The sequence below is a fragment of the Saccopteryx leptura genome, chromosome 9, assembly GCF_036850995.1.
Source record: "Saccopteryx leptura isolate mSacLep1 chromosome 9, mSacLep1_pri_phased_curated, whole genome shotgun sequence".
NCBI classification, from domain to species: Eukaryota; Metazoa; Chordata; class Mammalia; order Chiroptera; family Emballonuridae; genus Saccopteryx; species Saccopteryx leptura.
The window spans coordinates 73,885,254-73,906,486 of NC_089511.1; the positions used below are offsets into that span (position 1 = coordinate 73,885,254).

Consider the following 21,233-nt stretch of genomic DNA (forward strand, 5'->3'; position numbering starts at 1 on the left):
ACCAGGTGGTGGCGCAGTGGATAGAGCATCTGACTGGGGTACGGAAGACCCAGGTTTGAAACCCAGAGGTCGCCAGCTTGAGTGCGGGCTCATCTGGTTTGAGCAAAAAGCTCACCAGCTTGGACCTAAGGTCGCTGATTCGAGCGAGGGGTTACTCGGTCTGATGAAGGCCCGCGGTCAAGGCACATATGAGAAAGCAATCAATGAACAACTAAGAAGTCGCAATGCGCAATGAAAAACTAATGATTGATGCTTCTCATCTCTCTGTTCCTGTCTCTCTGTCCCTGTCTATCCCTCTCTGACTGTCTCTCTTTGTCTCTGAAAAAAAAAAAAAAAAAGAAATGAAGTTGCCTAACCAAGTTTTCATTTTTTTTAAAGGAGCATGAACAGAAAGACTAAATGTTTACCTAATATCAGTCAGTTCATGGTACAACTACTTAATAACCAATGATACCTACTAAAAGACATGATGGAAATACAGGTCTAAAAACCAGGAAAGTTTAATTAACACTCGGTAGCACTTAAAACCAATAATAAGTGTTTTTAAAGTAGATGAGCACTGGCTGGTTAGGTCAGTTGGTTAGAGTGTCATTCCGAAATGACAAGGTTGTGGGTTTGATACTTGGTCAGGGCACACATGGGAAGCAACTAGTGAATGCACAACTAAGTGAAACAACAAATGAATGCCTCCCTTCCCCTTCCTCTCTCTTCCTTCCTCTCTCTGTCTCTCTAAAAATTAAATCAGTAAATAAAAACTTAAGCCTGACTGGAGAGCTCAGCTGGTTGAAGCACAGAGGTGTTGCTGGTTCGATCACAGGTCAGGGCACATACAGGAACAGCTTGATGTTTCTGTCTCTCTGTCTCTCCCTCTCCCTCCCTGCCTCTCTCTCTCTAAAAAAAAAAAAAAAAAAAACAATTTATGTGAAGTGTATATGTAAATGTGTTTGTATAAAATCAAACCAGAATGTCCGTTACTATTTTCTTAGGATGATGGGACTTGGAGAGACTTTTATTTTCTTTTATCTGTATTTTTCAACTTTTCTACAAAGAATACATATTACTTAAGTGCTCAAAAAGCTATTTATTATACACACACACATATGCATATAACACTTGTTCTATCCTGACTAGATGTGTCCTTGTGTTTTCTAGGTGCACCAGAGACTTCCTTCTTGGCAGAATTTGGGTGTGGTTTATTGCAGTACTGTTGTGCCCTCTGATGGTGAGTTTTGGCAAATCTATTTTTTATGTCTAATTATTTTCCCCCCTTAACTCAAATGTTTCCCATCATGTAATTGACATAGAAATTTATAAACTATACTTTTTCACTTAACATTGGCTTGGAGTTAGAGAAAGAAGGAAGGTGCTAAAAGAAGAGAAATAAATTTGAATGAGGATCTAGTGAATTTAGAGGAGAAATTGGTAAGAAAAATGAAACCCATCAAGTTTTCACATGTATGGAATATTACTATCTAATTAAAAAATTTTTTTTGACTGGGGACATAGTTAATGTGAGACTCACAGAGGCATCATCCTTAGTATTGCCTAACCACTGGGTCTTCACATATGGATAACAAGCAAGCACTCCAGCACCTTCTGGTATCAGAGCCTGCATAGAAGCAATTCAAAGTCTGAGACCTCCCCCTTTGCTTGTCTGTTTCTTTCCTTAGGCTCAAGGCTGTAATACTCTTCTTTGATGTGGAAAAGAGTGAACAGATGCTTGGGGACTCTTATAGGGTCCTTTGTAAATGTCCATGATACTGCAAACTGGCAACAGAATCTCAGTTTTGGTTGTTCTTACAGTGGTAGAGATATATTTACTACTCTTCTTGTCATTTCTCTTACCCAGTATGGTACATTTATAGTTTAAATTATTTACTTTGGGTTGACTGTTAAATATATTTCCTCTTTGTAAGGTTTAGTTTGATAGAGCTCTAATTTCAACCTTATAAACATTAATTCTTAAAGTAACCATTGAAAGAGTATCCTGAAAATATATAAGGGTATCTGAAACTGAAAAAACTCCAGATGAACCGTGAAGGTCCTAGGATCCCCTGTATTTAATCACCATAGATGTTTGCAGTGTTACCAGAATCCTCTCCCAAAGCTGTTTAGTTATCTGAATATATACAGTATCTTCATATTTGCTAAATTCTCTAAACTTGGAGGAGGTATTCATTTGTGATTACTCATTTGTAATATGGGAAGGTTGAAAGGAAAAATAGGCCAGAATCAAAACAAGGAAAATAGTAGCTGGCTTTCTTTTTCATATCTCTTAAGAGACATAAAGAACGGATAAAGTTATATCAGCACATAAATTAAAAGCAGCCCTGGCCAGGGAGCTCAGTTGGTTAGAGCATCATCTGGATACACCAAGGTCTCAGGTTTGATCCCTGGTCAGGGCACTTACAGGAATCAACCAATGAATGCATAAATAATTGGAACAAGAAATTGCTATCTCTCTCCATCTCTCTCTCTCGTCCTTTCTCCTCTCCCTCCCTCTTTCTCTCTAAAATCAATAAATTTTTTAAAAAGCAGCAATTGGTACTTTGTTACATCTAAAGACTGGTAGATATATTGACCCCATCAAAACACAATATGTAAACAGATGCCAGTATTTCCCACATGGCCAAAAACCAGGAGACCATAATGCCACCTACTTTGTTCCCTCCATAGGCCCCTTTAAAGCAGTGGGTGGCTATCACTCTTATGCCTAACACTGTCTTCGTCCATTAAACATCTAAATGGGTGCTGTCCACATCTATGCCAGCACCACTCCCAGTATCGTCCTCTATTACCACTACAGGGTAACATCATTGGATAGTTTCCATAAATAGAGAATTTTTCTTAATGTATAAAATACTATTTATAATGTTGAATATTCTCAGCTTTTGCTGAACTAGCAGCATTTCATTAAAAAATTTCTAGAGGCCCTGGCCGGTTGGCTCAGCGGTAGAGCATCGGCCTGGCGTGCGGGGGGACCCGGGTTCAATTCCCGGCCAGGGCACATAGGAGAAGTGCCCATTTGCTTCTCCACCCCTGCCCCCCTCTCTTCCTCTCTGTCTCTCTCTTCCCCTCCCGCAGCCGAGGCTCCATTGGAGCAAAGATGGCACGGGCGCTGGGGATGGCTCCTTGGCCTCTGCCCCAGGCGCTAGAGTGGCTCTGGTCGTGGCAGAGCGACGCCCCGGAGGGGCAGAGCATCGCCCCCTGGTGGGCAGAGCGTCGCCCCTGGTGGGCGTGCCGGGTGGATCCCAGTCGGGTGCATGCGGGAGTCTGTCTGACTGTCTCTCCCCGTTTCCAGCTTCGGAAAAATACAAAAAAAAAAAAAAAAAATTCTAGCTTTGAGGGGCAGCAAGATGGCAACGGAGTAGGTGGATGTTCCAATTCCCACCTCCCAGAACCAAAGTTGATTACAACTTAATTTTAAGAACAATCATCTTGAAAAACCAACTTTGGACTAAACTAAGAGGATTCTATAACCAAAGACCACCGAAAAAAACACACTGAGACTGGTAGGAAAGGTGGAGACGTGGAAAGGGCTGCCCTGCTCCCAGGAGCGAGCAGCAGCCCGGAGGGACTCTCACAGCGAGGTGGGTTTCCCAGAGCATTGTGGGTCCTCAGCCCCAGGACCGGAGCCCCAGCCTAGAACCCCAGAGCCTAGAAGAGGCGTACGGACAGTATTTAGCTGAGAAAAGAGCCAGGATACTATTTGCAAGAAAGAGAATTCTCAGACCCAGGTTCCATATTAAAGGGACCATGCAGAAAACCTCATTCACAGCCACTTACCCAGGCTCCAGGAGCAGGGAGTGCTGAGAGGACTAAAGTTGCCAGAGGAGAGTGTAATCTTAGAGGCACAGGGAGAGACATTTTGAGAGACAGCCACCCTAACCCCCAGGGATGAGTCACTCCCCAAATCTAAAGTGACCATTTTTTCTGGGAACAGCAACAAAAGCAAAGGGAAGAAATTACCCTGCCCACCAGAGGCTCTCCTGCTCCAGCCAGAGTAAGGAGGTGCTTAGAAGCAGGGAGCATACCAGGGACACAGGTAGTGAGTGCTGAGGTCTGAGCCACACCATCCCTCCACGCTGCTACGTGCTCACTGAAGGGCGGGCGGGCTGGCGGTGGCCAGCACAGCTGCAGGGGCCAGGGCAGTCTGAGCTCCCACACACAAGCCCAACCACAGCAGCAGAGGCCCAGGCGGCCATGGCTGCAGCACAAACACTCACATGAACCCGCCCGCGGCAGCAGAAACCAGGCCTAGCCACAGTGGCACAGTTCATGGTGGCCACAGTGGCAGCCCAGGCACGGGCACGCAAGCCCACCTGCGGCAGCTGTGGCAGTTGGCTGGCACTAGCAATGCCCAAATCCGAGCGCCCGAGATGGTGACAGTGATCGCTGCAGGCCGGCGGACAGACCACACATAGGGAACAGAATGGCCACACCCACTGGACTCCTGTGATCACACCCTTCTGAGGGCTGAAAAAGAAGAAAAAATAAAATAGAAAAAAACAGTCTGGATAGAATAACACCTGAGGTTAAGGGACAAGCCACATCTAATACTGTACCTAATCTCTGAATTACAGTACTGAGCCCAACAAGTAGCCAGCAGTAAGAGGTGGCAGAAAGCAGATCTCGGGAACTTGAACTTTTAAACAAACTTTTCCCAGGCCAAGAGTAGAGTAAAGCTAGCCTAGGAGTGCAGCTGCTGTTTACAACAGCACTTGGTCTCAGCAGAGACAGCCACAAGATCTGGATCACCTGTAGCTCCAAAAAGGTTGATAAGGGCCAGTAACAGGCAGTGACCTGACCCCCACTGATCTGCGCCAGGCTCTGGCCAGGGAGGTCCAGGGTGGGCATATCCAGCAGCCAGATACTGAGAGCATCAGTTCAGAACCTAACAACCCTTGTTAGAGTGGTATCCTGAGGAAGGGCTCCTCACACCTGACCCAGCTAAGACATAGAAAATGTTGACACAAATAGCAAAAATAACAGTGATAGCAGACAGGTAGCCCACAACAGATTACAAACAACAGCTGATACCAACCCAAGAAAATCTAGAAACAACACAATTGGACATTGGAGGAAGACAATACCAACCCTAGACTCAGCTAGCTACACAAACAACACACCTAAAGGAGGAGTCTATACACAGACAAAATGGGAAGACAGAGAAATGCAACAGAAATGAATCAACAACAGAAATCCCCAGAAAAAGAACTGAATGAGATGGAAATAACCAAATTACCAGCTGCAGAGTTTAAAATAATGATTGTTAGGATGCTGAAAGATCTTAGAGCAACAATGGATGGACATAATGAGCACCTAAATAAAGAGATAACAAGCATCAAAAAGGACCAGTCAGAAATGACAAATACAGTATCAGAAATGAAGACTACACTAGAAGGAATTTAAAGTAGAATCAGCGATTTAGAAGACAAGATAAATGAAAGCAGAGAAGCAGAGCAGCAAAAATAAAGGAGTCTCAAAAAGTCTGAGGAGAGCTCTGTGACAACATGAAGAGAAACAACATCCACATCATAGAGGTTCCTGAAGGAGAAGAGAAAGAACAAGGAATAGACAACCTTTTTGAAGAAATCATAGCTGAAAACTTCCCTAAATTGATGAAGGAAAAAGTCACAAAAGTTCAAGAAGCACAGTGAGTCCCATTAAAGAGGAACCCAAAGAGGCCTACACCAAGACACATCATAATTAAAATGCAAAAATTAAAGGATAAAAAAAGAATACCAAAAGCTGCAAAAGAAAAGCAGTTAATTACCTACAGAGGAGCCCCCATAAAGATGACATTTGACTTCTCAACAGAAACACTAGAGGCCAGAAGCGACTGGCAAAAAATATTCAAAGTAATGCAAAACAAGAACCTACAACCAAGACTTCTTTATCCAGCAAGGCTATCATTTAAAATTGAATATGAAATAAAAAGCTTCCCAGACAAAAAAAACTCAAGGAATTCATTACAACCAAACCAATGCTGCAAGAAATGTTAAGGGGCCTGTTGTAAACAACAAAAGGAGAAAAAAAATCTAGAAAAAGAAGAATATAGATTTAAAGAATAAAATGGCAAAAAAACCTACATATCAATAATAACCTTAAATTAAAATGGATTAAATGCTCCAATCAAAAGACATAGGGTAGCTGCATGGATAAAAAAAACAGGACCCATACATAGGCCGTCTACAAGAGACACACCTCAAAACAAAAGACACACAGACTGAAAGTGAAGGAATGAAAAAAAATTTCATGCAAGTGGAAATAATAAAAAGCTGGGGTAGCAATACTTATATCTGACAAAATAGACTTTAAAACCAAGGCTATAGCCCTGGCTCGTTGGCTCAGCGGTAGAGCGTCGGCCTAGCGTGCAGAGGACCCGGGTTCGATTCCTGGCCAGGGCATACAGGAGAAGCGCCCATTTGCTTCTCCACCCCTCCGCCGCGCCTTCCTCTCTGTCTCTCTCTTCCCCTCCCGCAGCCAAGGCTCCATTGGAGCAAAGATGGCCCGGGCACTGGGGATGGCTCTGTGGCCTCTGCCTCAGGTGCTAGAGTGGCTCTGGTCACAACATGGCGACGCCCAGGATGGGCAGAGCATCGCCCCCTGGTGGGCAGAGCGTCGCCCCATGGTGGGCATGCCGGGTGGATCCCGGTCGGGCGCATGTGGGAGTCTGTCTGACTGTCTTCTCCCTGTTTCCAGCTTCAGAAAAATGCAAAAAAAAAAACACACACACACAAAAAAACCAAGGTTATACTTTATAGTAAGGGATAAAGAAGGTCACTACATAATGATAAAAGGAGCAATCCAACAGGAAGAGATAACCATTATAAATATCTATGTGCCTAATACAGGAGCACCTAAATTTATAAAGCAGATTTTGATGGACATAAAGGGTGAGATCAACAGCAATACTATAATAGTAGGGAATTTTAATACCCCACCAACATCAATGGATAGATCCTCAAGAAACAAAATTAACAAAGAAACAGCAGCCTTAAAGGACACACTAGATCAGCTGGATTTAATAGGTATCTTCAGAACCTTTCACCCTAAAGCAGCAGAATATACATTCTTTTTAATTGCTCATGGTACATTCTTTAGGATAGACCACATGCTAGGACACAAAATGAGTCTCAATAAATTTAAGAAGATTGAAATCATATTAAGCATCTTCTCTGATCACAGTGGCATGAAACTAGAAATCAACTACAGTAGAACAATTAAAAAACATTCAAACACTTGGAGACTAAACAGCATGTTATTAAATAATGAATGAGTTAACAATGAGATCAAAGAAGAAATAAAAAATTTCCTTGAAGCAAATGAAAATGAACACACAACAACTCAAAATTTATGGGACACAGCAAAAGCAGTCCTAAGAGTGAAGTTCATAGCATTACAGGCATACCTTAAGAAGCAAGAAAAAGCCCAAATAAACAACCTAACCATACATCTAAAAGAACTAGAAAAAGAACAACAAACAAAACCCAGAGGAAGTAGAAGGAAGGAAATAATAAAGATAAGAGTGGAAATAAATGACATAGAGGCTAAAACAACAATACGGAAGATCAATGAAACCAAGAGCTGGTTCTTTGAAAAGGTAAACAAGATTGATGAACCTTGGCCCTGGCCGGTTGGCTCAGTGGTAGAGCATCGGCCTGGCGTGCAGGAGTCCCAGGTTCGATTCCTGGCCAGGGCACACGGGAGAAGCGCCCATCTGCTTCTCCACCCCTCCCCCTCTCCTTCCTCTCTGTCTCTCTCTTCCCCTCCCGCAGCCAAGGCTCCATTGGAGCAAAGTTAGCCTGGGCGCTGAGGATGGCTCTGTGGCCTCTGCCTGAGGCGCTAGAATGGCTCTGGTTGCAACAGAGCGATGCCCCAGATGGGCAGAGCATCGCCCCATGGTGGGCGTGCCGGGTGAATCCCGGTTGGGCGCATGCGGGAGTCTGTCTGACTGCCTTCCTATTTCCAACTTCAGAAAAATACAAAAAAAAAAAAAAAAGATTGATGAACCTTTAACCAGACTCCTCAAGAAAAAAAGAGAGAGGACTCAAATAAATAAAATTAGAAATGAGAGTGGAGAAGTAACAATTGACACAGCAGAAATACAAAGGATTGTAAGAAAATACTATGAAGAACTGTATTCCAAAATATTAGACAACTTAGGCAAAATGGACAAATTCCTCAAAACATATAGTCTTTCAAAAATCAATCTGGAAGAATCAGAAAACTTAAATAGACCAATTACTTCAAATAAGATTGAAACTCCCATCAAACAAAAGTCCTGGGCCAGTTGGCTTCACAAGTGAATTTTACCAAATATTCAAAGAAGAACTAACTCCTATCCTTCTCATGATATTTCAAAAAATTTAAGAGGAGGGAAGACTTCAAACCTCCTTTTATGAGGTGAACATAATCCTTATTCCAAAAGTAAGCAAAGACACTACAAAGAAAGAAAACTATAGGCCAATATACCTGATGAACTTAGATGCTAAAATTCTCAACAAAATATTAGCAAACCGGATCCAGCAATACAGGAAAAAAATCATACCTCATGATCAAGTGGGATTTATTCTGGGGAGGCAAGGCTGGTACAATATTTGCAAAACATTCAATGTGATTCATCACATAAACAAAAGGAAGGAGAGAAATCACATGATAGTATCAATAGATGCAGAAAAAGCATTTGATAAAATCCAGCACCCATTTATGATCAAAACTCTCAGCAAAGTGAGAATACAGGGAACATACCTTAACATAATAAAGGCCATCTATGACAAACCCACGGTGAACATCATACTCAATGGACAAAAATTAAAAGCAATCCCGTTAAGATCAGGAACAAGTCAGGGATGCCCCCTTTCACAAATCTTATTCAACATAGTTATGGAAGTCCTAGCCACAGCAATCAGACAAGAAGTAGAAATAAAAGGCATCCAAATTGGAAAAGAAGTAAAACTATCATTATTTGCTGATGACATGATACTGTATATGGAAAACCCTAAAGTCTTAGTCAAAAAAACTACTGGACCTGGAAAAGGAATTTAGCAAGGTGTCAGGATATAAACTTAATGTTCAGAAATCAGTGGCATTCTTATATACCAACAATGAACTGTCTGAAAGAGAAATTAAGAAAACAATCCCCTTCACTATTGCAACAAAAAAAATAAAGTACCTAGGAGTAAATTTAACCAAGGAGTTTAAAGACTTATACTCAGAAAATTATAAAACATTGATTAAAGAAATCAAGGAAGATACAAAGTAGAAGCATATACCCTGTTCATGGATAGGAAAAATAAACATCATTAAAATGTCTATATTACCCAAAGCAATCTATAAGTTTAATGCAATTCCTATTAAAATACCAATGGCATACTTCAAAGATATAAAGCAAATATTCCAAAAATTTATATGGAACCAGGAAAGAACACAAATAGCCTCAGCAATCTTGAAAAGGAAGAATAAAGTGGGGGGTATCACACTTCCTAATATCAAGTTATACTACAAGGCCATTGTACTCAAAACAGCTTGGTACTAGTATAAGAACAGGCATACTGATCAATGGAACAGAACAGAGAACCCAGAAATAAATTCACACCTATATGGACAGTTGATATTTGACAAAGGAGGTAAAAGCATACAATGGAATGAAGATAGTCTCTTTAACAAATGGTGATGGGAAAATTGGACAGGTACTTTCAAGAAAATGAAACTAGACCACCAACTTACACCATACACAAAAATAAACTCAAAATGGATAAAAGATTTAAATGTAAGTTGTGAAACCATAACCATCTTGGAAGAAAACATAGGTGGTAAACTCTCCAACATCTCTCACAGCAATATATTTGCTGATTTATCTCCACAGGCAAGTGAAATAAAGGACAGGATAAACAAATGGGAATGAATCAAACTAAAAAGCTTTTGCACAGCTAAAGACAATATGAACAAAATAAAAAGACAAACCACACAATGGGAGAACATACTCAACAGTAAATCTGACAAGAGGTTAATAACTAAAATTTATAAAGAACCTGTAAAACTCAACATCAGGAAGATAAACAATCCAATCAAAAAATGGGCAAAAGAACTGAATAGACACTTCTCCAAAGAGGACATACAGATAGCCAATAGGCATATGAAAAAATGTTCAACATCACTAATCATTAGAGAAATGCAAATTAAAACCACAATGAGATACCACCTCACACCTATCTGAGTGGTGCTCATCAACAAAACAACACAGAATAAGTGCTGACGAGAATATGGAGAAAAAGGAACCCTCCTGCACTGCTGGTGGGAATGCAGACTGGTGTACCCACTGTGGAAAACAGTATGCAGATTCCTTAAAAAATTAAAAATGGAACTGCCACTTGACCTAGCTATCTCACTTTTAGGAATATATTCATGAATACCAAATCACTGATTCAAAAAAGGAAATGCACTCCTATGTTTATGGCAACATTGTTTACAATAACCAAGATCTGGAAACAGCTTAAGTGTCTGTCAGTGGACAAGTGGATTAAAAAGCTATGGTACATATATACAATGGAATACTATGGGGCCGTGAAAAAGAAGGAAATCTTACCTTTTGCGACAACATGGATGGACCTGGAGACTATTATGCTAAGTGAAATAAGCCAAGCAGAGAAAGAAAAATATCTAATGACCTCACTCATATGAGGAATTTAATGAACAATATGAACTGAGGAACGGAATAGAGGTAGAGGTGGGGATCAAAGGGACCAGAGGGAAAGGGGAGGAGAGGATGGGATCAGAGAAGGGAAAGAGATTAGTGAAATTATATATACATAACACAGCGTCATAGAAAGCAGGACAGCAAATCCTGAAGGGAAAGGGGGAGGGCTTTGGGGGGAGGGGCCAAAGGAGGTATCAAGGGGAACACGGGGGCAGAGGGGAAGGAGGTGTATTCAGTGGGGCACTTGAATCTATGTAAGCACAATAAATTAAAATCAAAAAAATATAAATAAATTTTTTAAGAAAAAAATTTCTAGCTTTTATAATAATGTCTGAAATTATTATATATTATCATTATATATTACTATGTATCCAGTAAGTTATGTATATTCAATATCAACTAAGTTACACTACAACTTGACAGTCATCTACCAGTGGTTGTTAAAATATTCAGAGGCATCCCTGGCCAGGTAGCTGAGATGGTAGAGCATCATCCTGATATCATGCCAAGGTTGGCAGGTGCCAGTTAGGGCATATACAAGACTGAAGCAATGAATGCATAAATAAAATGGAACAACAAATCAATGTTTCTTACTCTTTATCTGCATCTCTCCCTCTACCCCCCTAAAATCAATGAAGAAAAATAAAAGATATTCAGAGGTGATACAAAAACTAACTCACATTAGTTATCAAGAAATAAGAAGCACAAAATTATTTGATTTAATGCATCTCATTGTCATTACTGCCAAATTAAATGCCTTTCTTATTTTGTACTTCTTAATTAATTTTACCTTAGGTCAATATAGCATATGAGAAATCTCTGCTTAATACACAGCTACTTTAATAGAGTTTAGCCAACAGTGAACAGCTTTACCATTATTCATTGCCCTTTGTTGTAACTGCTGGGCCATATTCTATTGTAAAATGAGGGCTTGACCCTAATTATTTAAAAGTACAAAATCTAAAAATACCATATTATATAATTAGGATATTTATATACTGCCCCTCAGAAATTTCTTGTTAATAATGTTGTTTGGCTAATCTTCTAGTTATGACTATGATGGCTGATATAAAACATATAGATTATATTATATGTTTAACCTCCCTACCAAAGCAAGCTAAAAGAGTCTTTTATTTTTTGTGTGTCATAAATACATTTGAGGATCTAGTGTAGGTTTTAGGTTCTTTCTCTAGAAGAAAATTTACATATACACATGCAAAATTTTCCATATAATTTTGTGGTAATTAGACTCCTCCTTTAAACCAACTCATGGAATGCTCTCATGGACCTCAGCTCTAGAACTACTTTGGAGACATTGCACACAGGTGCGCGTGCACATACCCGTTACCCACACTAATGTTCCCTTTCAGGAGAGGCATTATGCTTAGGGGCTATGAAAAGAGCTTTGGAGTCAAGCAGACTAGGTTTGTATGCCATATCCACCAATTAACTACCTTATAACCTTAGTAATTAACTTCTCAAAACCTCTTTCCTTATCTCTCTCTGAACTAGACATAGTGTTATTTACCACCTCCAAGAGAAAATAGTAGTTACCCACAAGAACTCTTATTCTTTAAGTAGTGGTTGTGGTAGTAATACAGACCCCTAACCGTAAAAATGTGGTTTTGAGGTTTTCATTTCAATTTCTCTGTGCCTCATATCCTCAAATGTAAAATGACTGAAATTTTTATGATTGTATGCTTTATAACTACAGCCTTCAAAGCCTTTAGAGGTTCCCTTTCTTGTAATGGAGGTTAAGGATGAGAATTAATCTGCTGTATACAAGTCAAGTGTATAATTTATCATTTAGGACACTTGGGAGTGAAAGGAGGCAACCAGAGTTGTCCTGACAATTTTTTATAGTGTAAGTCAGGACATTGCTTCACCTTGGCTACAGGGAAAGTGCTGAAGGTGAGCTAGAGTAAGAGCTAGGAGAGACAGCCTCTTCTAGCCGCCTTAATTCCTCTGTAGGGAAAGGTAATGCTGTCAGCTCTATATTGAGAATCATGGTACAAAGTTGTTTATTTTGTAGTTGACAAAAGTAAAAAATTTCCTTACAAAAATTGTTTGAGGGCAGGTAATTTTAGTAATGAAGACTTACTGAAAATTCCTGTTTAATAATAAACAATCTAATATTTAATCAATCCAAGTATAGATAATACATAAATTCTTTCTTTTTTAATTTATTTTTATTTTTTTATTAAGTGAGAGGCAGGGAGGCAGGGAGGCAGAGAGACAGACTCCCACATGCACCCCTACCGGGATCCACCCAGCAAGCCCCCTAGGGGGCAATGTTCTGCCCATCTGGAGCCGTTGCTCTGAAGGGAGCCATTTTAGTGCCTGAGGCGAGGCTGTGGGGCCAAATTGCTCCAACCATTCAAGCCCTGGCTGAAAGAGGGGAGGAGGAGGAGAGAGGGACAGAGAGAGAAGGTGAAGGGGTGGAGAAGCAGATGGTCACTTTTCCTGTGTGCCCTGACCAGGAATCAAACCCTGGACTTCCATATGCTGGGCCGTCGCTCTATGGCTGACTGAGCCAAACAGCCAGGGCCAATAATACGTAAATTCTTAACATAAAGTCTTTGCATGGTTTGGGGAATAGATATGTCTCAATTTTTTCTTTGGTTTTTGACCCGTTACTTTTTTTAAAAAGCTTTATTGAGATATATTTTACATACCATACAATTCACCTATCATTGTGCATCTAGCTTCTTTTATATAGCATGATGCTTTTGAGGTTTATCCCTATTGTACTTCACATACAAATTATAAATTAATTTGTATGATATATTGTACTTCCTTCCTTCCTTTATTTTTATTGCTAAGTAGTAATCTAGTACATGGAAATACCACATTTCATTTATTCTCTCACCAAATGAAAGGCATTTAAATTGTTTACCATTTTGAACTATTAAGAATAATGCTGTTTTTGCCTGACCAGGCTATGGCGTAGTGGATAGATCGTCAGACTGGGACGCAGAGGACCCAGGTTCGAAACCTGAGGTCGCCAGCTTCAACGTGGGCTCATCTGGCTTGAGGCACTGGCTCACTGGCTTGAGCATGGGATCATAGACATGACCCCATGGTTGCTGGCTCGAAGCTCGAGATCACTGGCTTGAGCAATGGGTCACTTGCCCTGATGGAGACCCCTGGTCAAGACACATATGAGAAAGCAATCAATGAACAACTAAGGTGCCGCAGTGAAGAATGGATGCTCCTCATCTCTCTCCCTTCCTGTCTGTCTGTCCCTATCTGTCCCTCTCTCTGACTCTCTCTGTCTCTGTCAAAAAAAAAATGCTGCTATCAAAATGTGCTTATAAGTCTCTGTGTGGACATATGTCTTCATGTCTCTTGGGTAGTTACTTAAGAGTGGAATGGCTGGGTCATATGGTAAGTACCGTATATGCTTAACTTTTTGATAAACTGTAAAACCATTTTCTAAAGTGGCTGTATCACTTTGCAACCCCCAGCAATGAATGACTGTTCCGGTTTCCTCATAGCCAGCTTTCACTTGTTATGGTCTATCTTCTTGGTTATAAGCATTCTAGTTGATTGTTTTTATTGTGGTTTTAATTTGCATTTCACTGATAACGAATGATGTGAAGTATCTTTTAAGGTGCTTATTATTAACCACTCAAATATGTTCTTTGGTAATTGTAAGGTATTTTTTCCCCCGCCGAGAAGGAAGGAACGGGGCCGGAGCCGCAAAGTGTGGAATAATAAATGGCTTTATTGAGTACAGAGCGCACACCCCACCCGGCAAGGTTCCCTGGCCCCGAGGAAAGAAAGAGAAATGGAGGTAGAAAATGGAGGTCAGGGAAGTTGCAAAGATTAAACTGCGTGGGAGATATTTAAAGGGTCCCTCTAGGGAAGTGGAGCTACTATGACGTGTAAAATTTCACTGGCTGGCTGACAATCGCTTCTATCCAAATGGTTCCTGGGAAGCTTCCTTTGGCGGGCTTGATTGTGGGCGGTCCTAGCCAAAGTGGGCGGGTCTGAGTTCCTAGTGACCATCCCTCTATTATCCACCAACCTTACAGTAATGGTCCAAAGTTTTTGGACCATTATGTGGGCCCGTTACGTATTTTGCCCATTCCAAAACAAAAAAGACTATCTTCTTAGTATTGATTTGTAAAGGTTCTTTGTTTTCTAGAGTTTTTCCTGTTACTTTTGAAATAGTTTTGGAGGAAAGAGAAGACAATTTTTTTTAGTAATGTGTTATTAATGGTCACACTCTTGTTCACAGTTGTAAATTCTGTAATTATTGTCATCATTATATTGAGGGCACAGATATATCCTACCATTAGCTTTCATTCCAATGTTTAAAACCATAAAAACAGAAAAAGAAGTAAAATTAATGAAACTCCAAAGATGATGGAACACAGTCACAGTGTTTTAATCTGGTCAGATTTCTCAACAACCTAAATATGAAGTTGGAACAAATGAAACACCTTATATTTTTTTCATTTTTCAAGTATATTATGCAGTTTGAATTTTTTGTAGGTAGAAGTTTCAATTTGAAACAACTAGAATATGGTTGAACTTATTCCATCACAAAATCCGTTTTAAAATTTTTTTTAGGATTCTACAAAGTGGACTTTCATATTGCCAAGAAAAGCAGCAATATGAAATTGGAAAGACCTTTAAAGTTTATGTGCTGACACTATTTGAACTGGCTTAGCTTGGAATCATAGCAAATTTATGTCAAATTTCAGGTGATGTCATCTATTCTAGGATGGTGACATTTATCCCAGTATTTTGAATGAAGTTTTGAGAAACTTGGAAACGATTCCATTTCCTTCCACAGTGCACTTGATAAAACTTAATATTTCTCTGAGGTGTCAGTTACTAATTTTTGTCTATTAATAAGCAAGCAGACACAAAGAAAAATCCTGAACATGTGAGATTCTCTTATGGAAATTAGAAAGGCTGTTAACATTAATGATTATCACATTCTTTGAAAGAGTGTTAAATTTCTTTGCCAAAATAACTACCAGAAAAAAAAATTGACTCTGAAAAGGATCTTATTTTATTTTCTACACAAATAATGTATCTTCCAAACTTAGCAACTTGCATATTTGTATTGCCTCAGAAAAGAAAGGAGCTTTACGCATTGTAATATTACATTACGGTTTTTCATGGGTACATACTGGCATTGAAGACTCTTCCAAGAGCCCTAAAAGAAGCCTTGCCTGCTTACCACAGAAGTAATCACTATCACGAGAACAAGATTTTTTAAGAAAAAGAATCAAAATAGAAACTTTTTCTTTGCTTGATTAAATGTTGGACAGGAGTTTATCTTTTTAAAAGAGGAGAAAGTTTAATACAAGGGACAGTTTAGTTATGGCTTGATTATTTGGGAATATTTGGAGCTTTATGAATAAGGATAATCTTCCAATTTAAGACCTTACAGCCATTATTACTGGTTTGGTAGAAAAATAATGAACTATTTTAAAGAAGCGATAGCTCTGAAGTAGGTAATTAGAAATAGAAAGCAGTAGAAATTTTGCAGCTGCTGGAGGAAGTTTCTTTGTGGGCTGGTCATGAATGGAAAGCTTTACAAGTTTCTCTTACAAGGATTAAAAATCTCAAGAGTTCTTAAAGATGATCTCCACTCAAAAATTTTAAAAGTTAAAATTTGGATTTGTAATCTTTATTTTGATATTACATCAAAGCAGTGATATGAATTCAATTCTACGAGTCTTAGAAAATTAGGTTCCTTGCACATGTCTAGCCTAGCATCATCTGGCAGAGTGAGCGATGGGAGCTATGATCATGTTTGTTACCACATACCTTTCCTATAATCTCAGAGTTTTCACAACTTCTTTTTATCAAAACAGAAAGGCACAACCTTTTAGATATCAATGATACAGTGTTTCCATAAAGTCATGGTGCACTTTTGACCGGTCACAGGAAAGCAACAAAAGATGATAGAAATATGAAATCTGCACCAAATAAAAGGAAAACTCTCCCAGTTTCATACCTATTCAGTGCAGTTCGATGTGGTGTGGGCTCACGCACAGATTTTTTAGGGCTCCTTAGGTAGCTATCCCGTATAGCCTCTACAGACTTGTCACTGACTGATGGCCTACCAGAATGGGGTTTCTCCACCAAACTGCCGGTTTCCTTCAACTGCTTATCCCACCGAGTAATGTTATTCCTATGTGGTGGCGCTTTGTTATAAACGCGCCAATATTCACGTTGCACTTTGGTCATGGATTTTAATTTAGCGAGCCACAGAACACACTGAATTTTCCTCTGTACTGTCCACATCTCGACTGGCATGGCCGTGGGCTGCTCCACTGTATACACGGTGTTACGTCTTCATCTGCGCATGCGCACATGCTGCCACATTATCCTACAGAAACTGGGAGGGTTTTCCTTTTATTTGGTGCAGATTTCACATTTCTATCGTCTTTTGTTGCTTTCCTGTGACCGGTCAAAAGTGCACCATGACTTTACAGACACACTGTATTTAAGTTACCATGTTCCAAAACTGGGCCCATTATGTGACTTTTTTTTTTTTCCTGAAGTGAGAAGTGGGGAGGCGGACAGACAGACTCCTGCATGCTCCCAACCAGGATCCACCTGGCATGCCCACCAGGGGGCGATGCTCGGCCCCTCTGGGGCGTTGCTCCGTTGCAACCAGAGCCATTCCAGCGCCTGAGGCGGAGCCCATGGAGCCATCCTCAGCACCCTGGCCAACTTTTGCTCCAGTGGAGCCTTGGCTGTGGGAGGGGAAGAGAGAGACAGAGAGGAAGGAAAGGGGAGGGGTAGAGAAGCAGATGGGTGCTACTCCTGTGTGCCCTGGCCGGGAATCAAACCCGGGACTTCCATACATCGGGCCGACGCTCTACCACTGAGCAACTGGCCAGGGATGTGACTTTTATTCAAGCTAAACAACAGTAATCTTGTAATTGAAATGTTCTTTTATATAGAATTAAAATTTATTTTGTTTTAATTTTTAGTTTTGTATTATGTCTTTAAAAACAGGAAATAGCTATCTTATTTTAAAAAGAAGAAAAGAGCTTCATATTTTGTAAACATTTATTTTGAAAATATGGCAATATAGGAGTCTGCTCAAGCTGCCATAGACTGGTGGCTTAAAGAACAAACATATATTTTCTCTGAGTTCTGGAAGTTGGAGGTCTGAGACCAGGGTGCCAGCATGGTCAGGTTCCGGTGAGAACTCAATTCCTAGCTTGCAGACGGCCATCTCCCACAGTGGGAGTGGGGAGAGCACTTACTTTCTTATAAAACCACAGTCCTGTCAGGTTAGGGCCCTACTTTTATGACTTCATTTAATCTTAAATAACTCTTAAAGACTCTCTCTCCAGATAGTCATGTTGGGAATTAGAGCTTCAACATATGAATTGAGGGGGGAAGGGGGACAACACCACAATTCAGTCCATAGCAGATATTATGAAGGAAATTAGTTTCCAATGCAATAAAATAAATTATCTAAAACTTTTATATATAAATTGTTTGCATTTTTTCAGGACTTAGTGCTGAGGGAAAGATCTATACTTTATCAGATTCTCAAAGAGGTCAGTTACCCAAAAATACTAAGGATCACAGAATTGGTTTGCATAACTTATACTCTTAACCTTTGTTGTCCTCAGTGGAACAAGTCATTTTTGTTCTCTTGGGATTTAAAGGCATGATTGGAAATATTTTCATGGATGTGTTATGTGATTTTAATCTTTAGGTTTTAAGACTTGAGATTTTAGGAAAAGCAAGAGAAACTATGAAAGCATGCATTTTCATATATTCTTATTGAATCTTGTGATGTATTAGAATCCTTATAGGTAAGGATACTGAAAGTACAGTTGTTTTCAGTAATGTGCCCAGGGATTCAAGGTGTCTCCTATTAGAACTTGAGTATAGTACTACCAAATCTGAGATTTTAACCTATGATTTTTCTACTACACCCCAGTCTGTACTTGAGGATTGTATTCCATTTTACACCAACCAGAAATTAAAGTGGGGGTCAAAGTTTAATGAAGATACTGTCACGCCTGCACCATCAAAAGCAATATTCTTTTTCTTTCTTTCTTTCTTTTTCTGAAGTGAGAAGCAGGGAGGCAGAGAGACAGACTCCCGCATGTGCCCAACCAGGATCCACCGACCAAGCCCAACAGGGGGCAGTGCTCTCCCCATCTGGAGTGTTGCTCTGTTACAACCAGAGCCATTCTAGACAGAAGCCATGAAGCCATCCTCAGTGCTCAGGCCAACTTTGCTCCAGTGGAGCCTTGGCTGCAGGAAGAAAACTGAGAGACAGAGAGAAGGGAGAGGGAAGGGTGGAGAAGCATATGGGCGCTTCTCCTGTGTGCCCTGGCCAGGAATCGAACCTGGCACTTTTACATGCCGGGCTGATGCTCTACCACTGAGCCAACTGGCCAGGGCCAAAAGCAGTATTCTTAAAAAGGAAAAGAGGTTGAAGCACTATATTAGAACAGAACTTCAGTTTTACAAAAGCAAAATAAAATCTTTAATTCTCAGGAGAATGAGTAGATGAATGGAAAGAAGGGAGGGGATTTACACAGATGCTTTTTTGACATTTATTAGAAATTATTTTCATAAACTAATTTTAAAAGTACCAGGATTACAAAAGGTACATAAGTTGTACAACTATTGCACATAAGACTAATAATACCATATATTAAAAGATGATTTATAACTGTTTTTACAACTTTTATCATTTAAGCCTCATAATAACATTATAGTTTTTTCATGTAGTTCTGCAGAGATTCATTTGCACAATACTAAACCACCTGAAGTCAACAATAATTATATAGTGGATTTGATTAAAGTTAATTTATACTACTGGTTATAAAGAGCCAAACAACTGGATTTATCAAACTACAAAACTATGGTTATATAATTGGGCAATCTTATATTGATATGAAAAGATACGACTGTTGGTTTTTCAAAATGACTGTTTGTTAAATGATGTTAATATGTGACAGATTTAGTAATTTTAAATAATTTAAAAATATTTTTAATTATTTAACATATTTAAGTAGATTCATCTGAGGTTATTGTGAAGCAAGTATGTTTGGTTTATACATATTAATTATAAATTTCAAAGATATTTTTTGCCACAATCTATAAGGAAGGGCTTTACTATTACCAAAATAATAGTTTATTCTATTAAAATGATAATCTTACTTTTGTCTAACATAATCATAAATTAATGAAACTATATGGACTTTTGAAATTATATTTATAAATATAGAAGTGGTTGTTAAAATAAAATATTTGAAGGTATCTAGACATGAAACTAGTAAAATCTAAGATACTTAGTGAGAAGAATAAATTATATTGAAGGACATAAAGGAAGATAGGAATAAATGAACAGCATACCATGTTAATGAATATGAAGACCACATTGTAAATGTTGTCAGTTTCCCCCACATGAATTTATAAACTCAGTGAAATGCTAATCAAAACCCCACAGGAAATCATGAACTTATTTAAAAACTTATATGAAAGAATAAAAGTATACACATAACTAAGATAAATTTGGAGTAGAAAAGGTGAACAGATTACTAAACCACATATTAAGATATATTTCTAAAACTATAATCAAAACAGTAAAGTATTGGTACAGGAAAGAACATAGGATCAGATTAGATCAACCTTGCATTTTTAAAATTTGACATGTGATATAATTAGCATTATAAATCAGATGGGCAGACTGTTCAATAAATGGTGCTGTTACAATTGACTTCTTACCTCACAAAGTCAGTTCCAGATGGCATAAGGAGTAAAATGTGGAACACAGCCTGACCTGTGGTCGCACCATGGCGTCAGTTTGGAATGCTGAGGTTGCTGGTTCAAAACACTGAGCTGCTGGGTCAAGGCATAAATGAAAAGCAGCTACTAGGAGTTGATGCTTCCTGCTTCTCCCCCCCCTTTCTCTCTCCCTCTTTTCCCTAAAATCAATAAATAAAATCCCCAAAAAAATAAACATCTAAAAAAATGTGGAACACAAAGCTTTAAAAAAGAATTTAAAACATTGCCAAATTTACATCAAAACTAAAAACACTGCTAATTCTCTTAACCTTTTTATTTATAATAGGGAAGAAAAAAGTATGGTATTATAATGAATAAATAAATTGTAATATTTATTTAAGTGAATGATCCAGAAATATAATTCAATTTGGATAATTCTCAAAGCATTGTTGAGTATAAAAAGCAAGTTGTAGAAGGTTGTATACAATGCTACCATTTATGTAAAGCCTAAATACATGCAAAAATCATGCTATACATATTTACAGTGGTACTTTGAGATACGAATTTAATTCGTTCTGTAACCGAACTCATAAGTCAGTCAACTCATATATCAAACTGCCTATACTGGACCCGTGCGCCAACACGCCAACTAGCAGCAGCTTCCTGAATCACAATTCGTATCGGAATTTTGCTCAGATCTCAAACAAAAATATGAATCGAGTTGCAGCTCATATCTTAAAAAATTCGTATCGAATATGTTGGTCTGTTCGTATCTCAAGGTACCACTGTATTTAAT

General features: G+C 39.1%; 1 protein-coding gene across 1 annotated transcript in view; it reads left to right on the forward strand.

Annotated features, from left to right (window-relative positions):
* Positions 1-21,233, forward strand: part of MCU (mitochondrial calcium uniporter) — a 254,450-nt gene that overhangs the window by 186,205 nt on the left and 47,012 nt on the right. Inside the window, exon 2 of the mRNA XM_066349157.1 lies at positions 1,153-1,222. Coding sequence (XP_066205254.1) covers positions 1,153-1,222 — 70 coding nt within the window. The remainder of the gene's footprint in view (positions 1-1,152; positions 1,223-21,233) is intronic.